The sequence below is a fragment of the Megalobrama amblycephala genome, linkage group LG11 (assembly GCF_018812025.1).
Source record: "Megalobrama amblycephala isolate DHTTF-2021 linkage group LG11, ASM1881202v1, whole genome shotgun sequence".
Taxonomy (NCBI): Eukaryota; Metazoa; Chordata; class Actinopteri; order Cypriniformes; family Xenocyprididae; genus Megalobrama; species Megalobrama amblycephala.
In genome coordinates, this window is record NC_063054.1 from 17,449,886 (window position 1) to 17,464,803 (window position 14,918).

Genomic DNA, 14,918 nt, shown 5'->3' on the forward strand with positions numbered 1-14,918 from the left:
TGAACTGACAAAATTTCCCAGTCATGATCTTGAAGTAGCTCCAGCACACATTTTGGATGCCTCTCTTGCCTAAAACACCCCTTTCATGTTGTCGACCAGCTGATGGGCTGAATCAGGTGTGTTTAATTTTTTATGGAGTCATCGTCCATATTGCTGGTGATACTCCAAGACCAGGTTTGCGAAACTGCTGTAGTCTTGTGATATAGCCTACCCGTAAAATATAAATAACGTCGAGTATCATATCAATACTGATTATATAATGTATCAGAATTTGTGCAAAACAGTCTAAGAGCATCTACTTGTAACCACTTTCGATTAATTCGTTCTACAGAGAGGAAACCTGACCAACAATCCAGGAAATATTAGCCATGAGCCTGTCACAACTTTACGAGTGGATTGATATCAAGAGTATTTTGATATTTTCGTTTGTTTTTCTATTACTGAGTGATTATATCAGAAATAAAGCACCGAAAAACTTTCCTCCAGGACCATGGTCTTTGCCGATTATTGGACACATTCATCATATCGATCACACGAAGATTCATCTTCAGTTTTTAAAGGTAAACAGTGACATAAAAACGATTTTAACATTTTTGACGAAAAACAAGGGGGGGAATTGAAAAATGCAGCTATCGGATTGCCCTGCTTAATGTTGAATTTACCTGCTTAATGAGAGCAGTAGCTTACACAACATAGCCTACAAGTAAAATTACTATCTATTTTGCAAAAACAATAAATTAATTTATGCAGCCTTCACGTGCTCTCGGAATTATTACTTTTCCGATAGTACGTGGCAGCATTAGGTTATACCATAGGTTATACTTGTCTGCCACCTTCAGGTTTTTTGAGCATGTTTCATCCAGATGAAACTTTACCCAAGTTCTGAGAGGTCAGCTTAATCCCAGCTAAAACAGCGTTGGACATGTTTATTAAATGTTTACACTATATAGCCTACATTTGGCTATAAGGTTTGCCCTTTCATATCGTACAATATTGTCAACAAAAAATGGAACTTTCAAATCAAGTTATGACTAAAACAAAAAATAAGCATGAAAATTGTACACTGTACTTAACCCTGCTGTTTGTGAACCATTTTGCAGTTTGCAGAAAAATATGGCAAGATTTTCAACATTAGAGTTTTTGGACCAAGAATTGTGTTGGATGGATATAAACTAGTGAAGGAGGTGTATTTACAACAGGGTGATAACCTCGCTGATCGACCCATGTTACCTTTATTTTATGACATCACTGGAGACAGAGGTCAGTCTAATATCAAAATGTTTAACTGGTGGTTTATCTTCACCATAAATCATTGATTCACTGTAAAAAATTAAACTAAATTATGACACTGGATGTGACTTAGTTAAAATAACTCTCCTATAAAAAAAAAGTAATTTAAAAAAATATTTGTTAATCTGCTGCTTTATGGGAGATTTATTTTATGAAGGTGTCCTGAAAACTAAGAGTAAGTACAGAGAAAGTGAGAATTATTTAAATGTAGCCTCAGTTAAGTGTAAAGGGTCTGTTTTGCGAACAGGATTAATTGGTGCCAATGGGTATAAATGGAAGCAACAGAGGAGATTTGCACTCTCAACTCTTCGGACCTTTGGATTGGGAAAGAAAAGCCTGGAGCCATCTATCCATTTTGAATGTAGCTCTCTGAACGAGGCCTTTTCAAATGAACAAGGTATGTAAAGGTTTGATAACTGAAAATAACATTTGAAATTGATTGGAAGTTGGAAGTGTGATTTACAACAATACTGTTCCAGGTCGACCATTTGACCCTCGCCTACTACTGTACAACGCTGTCTCAAATGTGATCTGTGTGCTTGTGTTTGGGAATCGATTTGAGTACAGTGACCATGACTTCCAGTCTCTGTTGAAGAACATCAATGAAGCTTTATATCTGGAAGGAAGCATCTGGGCTCAAGTAAACATTTTTACCTTTTAACAAGTTAATTTAGCTCTTTTTAGCATCTTCACTGCTCATCTGCCCTTTGTTCTGCTTTCTTTAGCTTTATAACATGTTTCCATGGCTCATGCGGCGACTGCCTGGAAGACATCACAAAATATTTGTTCTGTTGAACAAGGTGATTGGCTTTGTTCAAGAGAAGGTGAATGCACACAGAGTGGATTATGATCCATCAAATCCAAGAGACTACATTGACTGCTTTCTGACTGAGATGGAAAAAGTAAGACCTTTTCTGAGGAGGAGTCAGTAAGTGTGCTGGTACGGGAATGCTCTGGTAATAATAATGTATGGCTATTGAATTGAAATGCCTCTCATTCATGTTGTTTAGCTTAAGGACGACACAGCTGCTGGGTTTGATGTGGAGAACTTGTGCATCTGTACTCTGGATCTGTTTGTAGCAGGAACTGAGACCACCTCCACCACTCTGTACTGGGGTCTTCTCTACATGATCAAATATCCTGAGATACAGGGTGAGAGATTACGTGAGGAATGGCATTCATATGCACATTAAAAGTAGTACGTATACTCACATTCTTTCTAAATTTTGTATCTTCAGCCAAAGTTCAGGAGGAGATTGATTGTGTTGTGGGAGGGTCACGGCAGCCATCTTTATCAGACAAGGACAACATGCCCTTCACCAATGCTGTCATTCATGAGATACAGAGGATTGGAAATATTGTCCCATTAAATGTGGTTCGAATAACTGTTGAAGATACTCAGATAGGAAAATACTCTATCCCAAAGGTGGGCCTAGTGTTTAAAACACTGCATATTTATGGGCGTTGCACCAGTTCATTAGATCATTACATCATCTATAAATATTTTTTGTCAATGTTATTGTTTTAGTACAAATGCTCTGTCAGTTCAAGCATATATAAGAGTAGCAATTGTTAAACCTGTTGTTTCTTTAGGGCACACCTGTGATTGGCCATTTGACGTCAGTGCTGTTTGATGAGTCGGAGTGGGAGACGCCTCACTCTTTTAATCCGGGTCACTTCTTGGATGCTGAGGGCAAATTCAGGAGAAGAGATGCCTTTTTACCCTTTTCTTTAGGTATAGAATGTCTGTTGACAATTTCCATTTAATATAAACGTTAAGAGAGAAAATATACTTATATTGTAACTGTTAAAGCATCAAAAATATGTATTTGTTTTTTAAGAGTGACCCCTGCAACATAAAGGTATTTGATTTCCAGGAAAGAGAGTGTGTCTTGGGGAACAGCTGGCACGGATGGAGCTGTTCCTGTTTTTCTCCTCTCTGCTGCAGCGCTTCACTTTCTCTTCACCGGCGGGTGTGGAGCCCAAATTGGATTTTAAACTGGGGGGTAATCACTGTCCCCATCCATATGAATTGTGTGCAGTACCACGCTAATACAAGCGGAACACAAATATGTGTTGATTCTTTGTTTTCGGCCTTGTTTACAGATTATGCTAATGGCAATTTTAAATTTAATTTGTAAACCTGTATATCTAAAAATGTTGAGTTTGAATGCTTAGTTGTTGTTGTTTTGTTAATAACACCAGACATAACTTTTTAGCTTTTTATTGGTTGCTTGGGTGTTGACTGGTTTTCCGATTTGTCAACAAAAATAATCATGCACATACTTGGAAATAAATTAAACCTGTTCTCCATATAAACAACAAATGCTTTTCTGTATAAATCCAATACTGCCCTATAAGCCTACATAGACTTGAGAAAGGTTAACAGACCAAAACTACTCTGAAAGTGATCTCACAAATCAGTGAAAAGTTAGCAAGGAAGGGTTATAAGACAAGTCCACGTCAAATGAATACACAAATGAAGAATGACATTAGACACATGTCAACGACACTGCACTGCAGATTTATAGCCAAAAGAAATCTGAATTTCAAACCGCAAATTGCCTTTAGGCTACTCCTGCGGTCATTTAAACCCTGCCCACCTGAATCTGGTTTGACCTCCGCTTAAACTCTTATGCTGCGTTCACGCCACCTCGTATTTACCGGAATCTTGAGATGACAACACGTGACGTTATATTCAGAGCTGTTCATGTCCTTGGGCTGGGAATTATGCGTTTTCATGGCACCACTATCAACGCCTAGGAGATTCATACACTATCCATAGCTATGAATCTACAGCGGTCAGGTGGTGCAGCTGCCACGTGGATGTGAACACTTTTTACAAGCAGGAATCTCATCACTACAGGAATTACGAGGCCGCGTGAATGCACTTTTACACAGCAACCCAGACAGATCATGGACCTGGGTAGCGTTTCCCAAAAGCATCGTAAGCCTAAGTTGATCGTAGCTCCATTGGTTTCAATGGAGCTACGATCAACTTAAGCTTACGATGCTTTTGGGAAACTCTGCCCTGGTGCGTTCATTTCGTCAAAAATTACTGACAAAAATGATAGGCCTAATGGTTGACCGTTTTTAATTTAACTACTTTAAGACGCACCATGACGATAATTAAAACTATTTTAATTAAACAATTGTATACATAAATTAAAATATGACGAAAAAAATAACACTGGAAGTTAGAAAATTAAAAGAGTTTAATCGAGTCACATCTCTGAATTGAACTGCATATAGCCTATGAGTTTAACAGACTTGGGTAAAGATGGTTTTATATTCGCACATTCGGACTTCTGATAAATTCAGACTTTCCAATAAATGCAATAAATTAATGTTTGCGAATTTTAAGCAGCGAATGATATTGACAACCAACGACTGTCAACTTACAACATTTTTCAGTCGATCAAAATAGGCAAGTATTGTTTTAATGGCATATTTACTTGTGAATGCCCACTGAATGTCCAATGTAGTGTGATTAACAAGGCTATTGAATACGGATGTCCAAATGTGCGAATATAAAAACAACTTTACCCAAGTGTTTAACAGCAATATCCACAACATATATGAACTTACAGCTGCAAAAATGATAAAGCAAAAGAAAGTTAACTTGATCATTCTAGTCAGAACGTGTAGGCTAACTCGAGTTGTGAATATACCCCGTTGGCCTAACGGAGACTTTCCTTTATGTTTTGTGTTCCCCATATTTAGGGCCCGAGCACCGATGGTGTGAGGACCCAATTGGAATTGCTCGTTTATTATTATTATTATTATTATTATTATTATATTATTCTCCAAAGTGAATCGCATTTTTTGGGGGCCTAAACGTGCTCAAAAACTCACGAAACTTTGCACGCGCGTCAGAAGTGGTGAAAATGTACGTCTGTTATGGGTTGCAGAATTAGGTGTGGTAAAATGGCTCGATAGTAGGGCTGCACGATTTATCGCAATTTTATCGCACGCGATTTGGCAAATGCTGCGATTATTTAATGCGCAGCTTGTTAGAGCTGTACGGCTCTGTGATCAGTAGTAAATGTTTCTTTATCTGAAAGCCAGAGGGCCAGAGAAACTGCAAATATGCCCTGCTGCCGAAGTAGAACACGCGTCATTCCAGGAAATCCCATACTATCGCTGTAGCTGAATAAACATTAGATTGAAACGTTTTGATTGATTAAACATGACTGAAACGTTTTGATAATGAACACACGACTGCCTTATTCTGTGTAAGAAGCCACATCATCTCACAGAAGGACGCTCAACTGTCGTTATGAAGTGAGTTTGGAGTAATGTTAATAAATGCTTCACATGTCTGGAAAGATGTTTTGACGTGTTGTTTTTTCAAACACATTATAAGCGATTCAAACTCTCAGTGCTTTCAGATGGATTAGCATTTGGATCCATAGTTCATTGATAAGCCGCGCATAAAAAATAATCGCTGCTTTGCGATTTACTAAGCCAAATCGTTTAAGTGCCCCTCGCACTACATTTCACGTAGATTTTGAAATTTGGTACACACATTTAACAGCCCAATACCTACAAAAAAGTCTGTCTGAGAGGGAGCGAACCTGCGCAAGAGAGACCGAGTGTGCGCGCGAGAGAGACCGAGTGTGCGCGCGAGAGAGATCGAGTGTGGCCAAGAGCGAGCGACACTGCGCGAGAGAGACCGAGTGTGACCGAGAGCGAGCGACACTGCGCGAGAGACCGAGTGTGCGCGTGAGAGAGATCGAGTGTGGCCAAGAGCGAGCGACACTGCGCGAGAGACCGAGTGCGCGCACGAGAGAAACCGAGTGTGTCCGAGAGCGAGCGACACTGCGCGAGAGAGACCGAGTGTGCGCGCGAAAGAGACCGAGTGTGCGCGCGAGAGAGATCGATTGTGTCCGAGAGCGAGCAACACTGCGCGAGAGAGACCGAGTGTGCGCGCGAAAGAGACCGAGTGTGCGCGCGAGAGAGATCGATTGTGTCCGAGAGCGAGCAACACTGCGCGAGAGGGACCGAGTGCGCACGAGAGATCGATTGTGTCCGAGAGCGAGCGACACTGCGCGAGAGAGACCGAGTGTGCGCGCGCGAGAGATCGATTGTGTCCAAGAGCGAGCAACACTGCGCGAGAGACCGAGTGCGCACGAGAGAGATCGATTGTGTCCGAGAGCGAGCGACACTGCGTGAGAGATCGAGTGTGTCCGAGAGCGAGCGACACTACGCGAGAGAGACCGAGTGCGCGCGAGAGCAAGCGGCACTGCGCGAGAGAGACCGAGTGTGTCCGAGAGCGAGCAACACTGCGCGAGAGAGACCGAGTGTGCGCAAAAGAGATCGATTGTGTCCGAGAGCGAGTGACACTGCGCGAGAGAGATCGAGTGTGTCCGAGAGCGAGCGACACTACGCGAGAGAGAGACCGAGTGCGCGTGAGAGAGATCGATTGTGTCCGAGAGCAAGCGACACTGCGCGAGAGAGACCGAGTGTGCGCGCGAGAGAGATCGAGTGTGCGCGCGAGAGAGATCGAGTGTGGCCGAGAGCGAGTGAACCTGCGCGCAAGAGAGATCGAGTTGTCCGAGCATTAGTAAATTAGTACATTAGTAAACATTGATCAGATTATATGCAGTCATTGAAACAATTCTAATGTAGGAGTGGAATTTGGGGACCAATATTAATTAAAATATTACAGTCAAAATTGGGATAAAATTTTAATAGAAATAACACCAATTCTACCATTTCAATACCGTTTTACATTTGTAGCAATGGTTACAGCTATAATTCTACAATATAAAAATTAATACATTACATAAACAATACATAATTAACATCTCCTAGTGGCATATATAATGTATACAGACATATCAAACTATTTTTCAGTAGATGGAGAAAAAATAAAGAAGAAATAGATTATGGCACATAATTTTTATTACAGCACAGACAAAAAAAACAAAAAAAAACAAAACATAAGAAAAACAAAAAATAGGCATTGACAAATTGGCTGAAACGGACCCAAACTGAATCCCAGCATAAATAGCCTATAAACAGGAAGTTAAGAAAAAGGAAAATAGCACTTGCTTTTACATGAATCCTTTAAAAAAAATTAATTTCTCATTATTCATTTACCCTGATGCACAACTGCTTTTCTTCAGCAGAACACAGATATTTTTAGAAAGAAAATTGAAATCTGTAGATGCATACCATGAAAATAAAAGACTGCAATCATTTGGAAAGTCCAAAAGTAATGCATGCATAACCTGATCAATTAATGTCTTATAGCAAAACAATAGGTGTATAACAATGTATGGCTATTGAATTGAAATGCCTCTCATTCATGTTGTTTAGCTTAAGGACGACACAGCTGCTGGGTTTGATGTGGAGAACTTGTGCATCTGTACTCTGGATCTGTTTGTAGCGGGAACTGAGACCACCTCCACCACTCTGTACTGGGGTCTTCTCTACATGATCAAATATCCTGAGATACAGGGTGAGCGATTATGTGAGGAATGGCATTCATATGCACATTAAAAGTAGTACGTTTACTTACATTCTTTCAAAATTTTATCTTCAGTCAAAGTTCAGGAGGAGATTGATCGTGTTGTGGGAGGGTCACGGCAGCCATCTTTATCAGACAAGAACAACATGCCCTTCACCAATGCTGTCATTCATTAGATACAGAGGATTGGAAATATTATCCCAATGAATGCAGTCCGAGCTACTGCGGAAGATACTCAGATAGGACAATACTCTATCCCAAAGGTGGGCTTAGTGATGTTTAAAGCACTATAAGAATGAATGTGGACTTTAGCAAAACCTATTAGTTTAAGCACAGTAAGAGTTGTGTGTATAATTTTACTCTTGTTAAGCCTCTTGTGGTTCTGCAGGGCACAATAGTAACCAGCAGTTTGACATCAGTGCTGTTTGATGAGTCGGAGTGGGAGACGCCTCACTCTTTTAATCCGGGTCACTTCTTGGATGCTGAGGGCAATTTCAGGAGGAGAGACGCCTTTTTACTTTTCTCTCTAGGTATAGGCAAACTCTGTTTCCATGAAACTAATCCAAATATATACATTGACAATGCTGTACAATACCCCCATAGAAAGACACTTATTATGATTACCTATCATTTTCTCTGATTTTCAGGAAAGAGAGTGTGTCTTGGGGAGCAGCTGGCACGAATGGAGCTGTTCCTGTTTTTCTCCTCTCTGCTGCAGCGCTTCACTTTCTCTTCACCGGCAGGTGTGGAGCCCAACTTGGATTTTAAACTGGGGGCCACTCACTGTCCCCAGCCATATGAACTGTGTGCAGTGACGCGCTAAAACAAGCAACACACATTTAATTTTATACATTTCAGTAATTTTTTTAAAAATTGTTTTTAAAAAAAGAACCCAAAACATGTATTTCTACAAGTTGCTGGGTGCTACATGATGATCTGTTTTAGCTCTTGCTTGGTTGGTTGGATGTAGACTGGCTAGTTGGTTATTTGGCATACTAATTTATTTTTCTTTACACATAAATCACCATTGGAAACAAAAAGGATCATTACCATAGTCATAAAGAGAACCAAAATAAATCTAGGTTCTGCACATGCACATCAAATGCCAAGTTTTCTCAGGGTCCCTGCAGGTCCTTAAAAAGTGTTAAAAAAAAAAAAGTGTTAAATTCAAATCAGATTTAAAGTAATAAAAGTCTTAAATATCTTAAATAGTATAATAAAGATCTTGATTATCCATTTTAAGTGGTCTTAAATTTGAGGATGGAAAAATCAGCAATCATGATGTGTCCTACTGTGATAAACTTCTAAAGACTGATTTAATTATTGTGATTGTGAGTAATAAAAAAATAATGAATAATACATAAAGAAGTGTTGAATATGTCTCTACTGTGCAGGATTAACAAAGTTTTGTAACGGTGAAAGACAGCTGGTTGTCTTTGATATGATATACATGTGTGTGTGTGCACGCAAATATATATTTTGTAATTTCAAGTATAAATATATATATACACATACACACTAGTCAATATTTGAAGTGGATCAAAACTTTTCATCAAAGTTGTCCTAAAACCAAAATGTGTTTCTTTTTCACAATTCTTGCAAAACATGTAAGTCTGTTATGTGTCAGTGTTGTCATTAATAAAATGTCATCTTTCATGGCTTTTGATGGTCTCCAGACATGATTGTTTGTCATTAGGTTCCAATTGATCTGTCGTAGGTGTCCATAATGGGAACTGGTCATCATTTAAGGCTCTGAAAGATTCACTTGAGGTCAGAAAGCATTGAAAATGCCATGTTTAGTGAGATTGCAGGATTCTGACCTCAATAGGGCCATTGGGATGATGCAAGGAGGCATGACACAGCATGAAGTTGCAGATGCAATGGGGACAAGTGTCATTTCCAGAGCCTGGAAATGGTTCAGAAGGTGTGGTAGTGTGAGTAGAAGGCATGGTGGAGGCAGACAACAGGTCACAACACCAAATCAAGACCGATACTTGACCCTGCATGCCCGTAGAAAAAGTTTCATGCACGATGTCACCCTGCAAAATGACCTTTTGGGTGCAACAGGAGTGCAAGTGTCCACTCAGACTGTGTGGAGAGGACTTCATGAAGTTGGCTTGAGAGGCAGAAGACCAGCTGTGAGGGTGCCTCTTTTCAGAGCACACAAACTGGCACATCTGCAATGGGCCACAGAACACCACAGGTGGACACTGAATGAGTGGGGTACAGTGCTCTTCACAGATGAGTCCCTGTTCTGCGTGAACTTTAAGAGGCATTTCTAGTCCATTGTGACTTCAGGTGAATCACAGAAGTACTGAGCAACCAACAGTTTTTTGGTGCACTCTTGTCTTCACGGATGTGGATTCCATTCCCAGTGGAGCTATTGCACTTTGTCTTTACCCTCCTTTATTTCCTTGACCAATCCCTATGAAACAGCAATAGGAATAATTTGCTTTGCGTGCAGTCCTTCTTTCAGGAATAGAAAGATTCAACATCTTTTTCAGAATGATATAACTACTGTTCCTTCTGTTGTATTTCACTATCCCTCATCTTTTTTGGGAATATTTTTTGAAAAATCTGTTTAGCCTATTTATACATGCTTCTCTCTCAGACAGTTTTTCTTTATTGTATAAGTGTGACTGTGTGTGTGTGTGTGTGTGTGTAGATGAAATAAATTCACATGGAGATCAGGTGGATGGTCACTCAGGGTTACTTTACTGTATCTGTGATGAGACAAAACTGGGAAACAGCACCAAAAGGCTTATCAGCATACAGCACATCAATGTCGCATACAACGTCAGCAGGACGAGCTATTAGACTCTGATTATATACATTTTTGCAAAAGTGATCGTGAACATATAGTGGAAAAAATTCTAAATAAAGCATACATCCAAGAAAATAAAATATAAAACACTACAGACAATTCACATAATACAGTAAAAAATATAAACTCAAGTAACCATCATTTTACATATTTTATATAAATGAAATGAGGAGAGAATAACGAAGCCCTTAGATGGCGCAGTTACACACATAGACTGTAAAAAAAAAAATACACAGCAGAGAGCACGTGCGAGACGATACAGCACATGTGCTAAAAGCTAACATTCAGCTGGGGCTAATATTTTAACATAGAACACAACAAAAACCCGAATAAAACACATACCTGGGAAACAGCACTAAAAGGCTTATCAGCATACAGCACATCAATGTCGCATACAACGTCTTAAATGAAATAAACAGTTTGAAGATTACAATCAGGCCAATTAACACACTATTCATCGTATAGTCACAACTAGACTCGATTAACACAACTAGGACTTAACATACAAAACAAGTAAACTTTTGTGTGGTTTATAATTCAAACTTGGGCCTGAAAATGCTCCAGACTTATTTATTAAGACTGAGCAAACATTTATGCCACTTACCAGCAGGACGATCTATTATGGTGCGTTCAAGTCATGTCGGAAAGATCGTATTTACGAGCAGAACCAACATGAACGCCACCATAATGTCGTAAATACCAGTGGGAAGCTCGTAATTTTCTTTAAGCTCCGATCTGTACGAGTTGGGGGCGTGTCAGTCAGAAACATAGGGAAATACCACAATACCTACAGGTATTTAGCAGTGACATTGTCAGGCTTTTCTATTTACAACGAAGTAGCTGATTCCCAGCAAAAAATATGATAGCATCACAATATAAAAATGTAATATGTAACAATAAAGTTTACAATGGCTTCATAAATGAATTAAAAAACATAAAAAATCAACATACAACTAATGCACATTCTTTGCTCTACATTTTCTTGAAGCAGAAGTGTTATTTTGTGTAATAAATTTAGAGAAGGCACACCGCCATTATACTCAGAGGAAAGTGACTTGAACGCACCTACCGTCGTACACACGACTTCCCTAGCCTGACTACGTCAGACTTCCTACTTCCGCTCAATTTCATTTCGCTTCTGTACTCAGTCTGATACAGCGTCAGAGCTTTGTGTTTGCCACCGGTCTGGAAACAGCCGGGCCAATCAACGAACAGAGGGCGGGCTGAGAGCCGTGACGTAGATGCTAAGCGCCGAGTTTTACATTGTAGGTTAGAGAAATCGAAAACCGAAACGACCGCGGAAATGGGAAACGAGACACGGGATGCAAACTTCGGGATGCATTAACTTCGCATAATCTGCAAAAGTCGTTTACAGCCATGTTCACTCCGGTATTTCGCTCACATCATCATGTGTTTACAACAGGTTTACAGTGGAAGTTCAATCATAGATTTGAGTTCGATGCATGATGTCTGTGCTTCGATGCGGCTGTACAGGCGGATAACATACGTCATAACTAAACGTATCTGATTGGCTTACGGGTAACCAATGATTTTAAACTTCAGACAAGCGTCCCCTAGCGAGAGAGAAAACACTTCTCTATTATGCCATTCCAGACTCTGTCTACGAAGCAAAGTGAAGTAGCAGATAGGGCTGCACGATTAATCGCATGCTATTCTCACGCGCATTTCGTCAGTAAAGCCGGTTCCCTGATTACCGCTAAATCGCCATCACCTGCTTTCAAATGAAGCGGCATTTAATAGACAGAGCCGTAGGTCACTGAAAAGCCACGCAATATCGCGTTCATATCGCAGATGAATCGCCTGCGATAATGAACGCGATATTGCGTGGCTTGTCCGTGAACTACGGCTCCGTCTATTAAAAGGCGCTCCGTTTAAAAACAGGTGATGGCGATTTAGCGGTAATCAGGGAACCGGCTTTACTGACGAAATGCGCGTGAGAATAGCATGCGATTAATCGTGCAGCCCTAGTAGCAGAGTCTGGTATTACCAGGCTACGACTTCCCACCTCGTAATTACGAACTTCCCAAGAGGACTTGAACCATGACTTGAACACACCATTAGACTCTGATTGAACAGCTCCGCCCCGCAATATCATGTGCACTAACGCGAGTGACGTAACAGCCAATGGCGAGTTTCCCAATTTAAACTGAATTTAACATACATTATTTTTAAACACCGTTACATAAGGATGTTTTGTTTTTTATCATGTTGATAATCTAAAGGATAAGTATTTTCTAATAAATCTATTTATTTTAGGCTATACTAGCAAAAAATTTATATAGGCTATAAGTGCAAATTTTTGTCTATAAAGCCCATATCTATTATATTTTGTATGTATTTGAAGTATTACTTGGATACAATATCTACCTTCAACAATGTTAAAGCCTTAAAATCCATGAAGTTGTGTACATCTTATAATATGCATTCTTTCCTATAGGCTACAGTTATACATTACTACATTAACTACCCAGCAAGCAATTTTATGTCTATTAGACGTCTAATAGCCGTCAAAACATAGCCCGGCCGTCTAGGCTAAAACCAGGCAAAATTTGGGCTGTCAGTGAAAATCTAATAGACGTCTAACCATAACCCAAAAATAGACTAGTCATCAATTAGACGACTATTAGACAACTACATATATATGTCTAATAGACGGTGAATATGGATCTAGGCTAAAATAAGGCTGAATCTGGGCTGTCAGTGAAAATCTAATAGACGTCTAACCATAACCCAAGAGTAGACTAGTCATCAATTAGACGACTATTAGACAACTACATATTTATGTTTAAAAGACGGTTAATACGGGTCTAGGCTAAAATAAGGCAAAATTGGGGCTGTCAGTGAAAATCTAATAGACGTCTATCTATAACCTAAAAATAGACTAGTCATCAATTACACTACTAATGAATGATTACATCTATACATGCAATAGACAACTAAATAATGGCTAAAGGATTCTTTTCACTTAAATATAGGCCTAACAGGTTCTCATAAATGACAATCCGTCCAAACAAATTAAATATAAAAGGTTTTATTTAGAAAAAGAACTCAAGATAATGCACAATGATAAAAAAAAATTACATTTTACAAATACAATACAAATAAACATTAAAAGAAAATTACAACGTGTAACAATAAAAATATATAACATTGACAAAAAAAAAAAGTTAAATAAAAAATGTTAACAATATTTTTTTTGGTTTATAAAACAACCTGATTAATTTTCAGTTCCATAAATTCCATGTTTTATGTAAAGCACTCTGAATTACCTTGAACATTGTTGTTGAAATGTGCTATACAAAATAAACTTGCCTTGCCAAATCAAAAACTCATATTTTTATTTCATAATGATCAAAAGATTAAAAGATATACAAGGCTTCCATAACAAATAATAGTAGGGTGCACAGGTTTCATGTTTACCCCCTTGTATTTAGATAATTACAGAGTTTTAGGGCACAAGGAAACACTACAGTACATGTGCGTTTATGTTAATCTAACCACGTTTTACTCTGAGTCTGCACTGTTACCCGCTAAAATGTCACGGTTCCTACACATAATGTACATAAATAATAAACACATGTCAAAATGAAAAACACAGATACTTACAAGACCAAAAGCAGGAAAGAATTTGCTTTAACATTTGCTGTTGCTTGCTCTCCGTCTCCAACAGTTGTAAAATGCGGAAATGTTTATCGCGAGATCTGGCAACAGTGATCGAGAGTCAACGTTCAAGTCTCGCGTTGCCAGTCGTCATGCCTCAGTAGAGCCACAGTTGCCATCTAGCGGTTGAGAATTGTAAATTTTTATTTAACTTAAAATTAAATACAGTCATATATGTGTGTGGTATATAATTATAATTAATATATGGCTTGGCTATACCCTGATATATATATATATATATATATTTATTTATTTATTTATTTATTTATATGATATCGTAGAATGTAGGATTGTGTGACAGCAAAAATATGCTGTTTCAAATATATAACATTTATATATGCATATAAATGTATATTATACTTGCATATAAATGTATAAATGCAAGTATATCAAGAATCCCACAAGCTTTGTGGTCGAAAATGACTTAACACTATTTTGGTTACACTCATTGCTGGTCTGAATCAGGGCTATAGCCAAGCCGTAAAAACTAGACTATAAATTGCCTCGATTTCGCTGGGTGGACTAAAAGCAGACTACACATAGCCTATCCAATTCAGAGGTAAATCGTGACTACATATAGACCATGTCATGAAATGCCACTTAAATCTTGTAGAAATCATTGACATTGCGAACATGATGAGATATCAA

The 14,918-nt window shown here is 38.9% G+C and overlaps 1 protein-coding gene across 3 annotated transcripts; it reads left to right on the forward strand.

Annotated features, from left to right (window-relative positions):
• The first annotated feature begins 38 nt into the window (after positions 1–38).
• LOC125277854 (cytochrome P450 2J4-like) lies at positions 39–3,609 on the forward strand. 3 transcript variants are annotated; one of them, XM_048206392.1, is made up of 11 exons: positions 39–174; positions 332–408; positions 487–560; positions 1,101–1,260; positions 1,538–1,687; positions 1,770–1,930; positions 2,016–2,192; positions 2,301–2,442; positions 2,529–2,716; positions 2,884–3,025; positions 3,168–3,609. In XM_048206392.1, exons 2-11 carry the CDS (start codon positions 369–371, stop codon positions 3,341–3,343), a joined length of 1,410 nt encoding a protein of 469 aa, XP_048062349.1. In that variant the 5' UTR covers positions 39–174; positions 332–368; the 3' UTR covers positions 3,344–3,609. The 3 variants fall into 3 exon arrangements, with proteins under 3 accessions (XP_048062349.1, XP_048062347.1, XP_048062346.1); XM_048206390.1 differs by having other exon boundaries at positions 332–560; XM_048206389.1 differs by having other exon boundaries at positions 131–560.
• Positions 3,610–14,918: the final 11,309 nt, after the last annotated feature.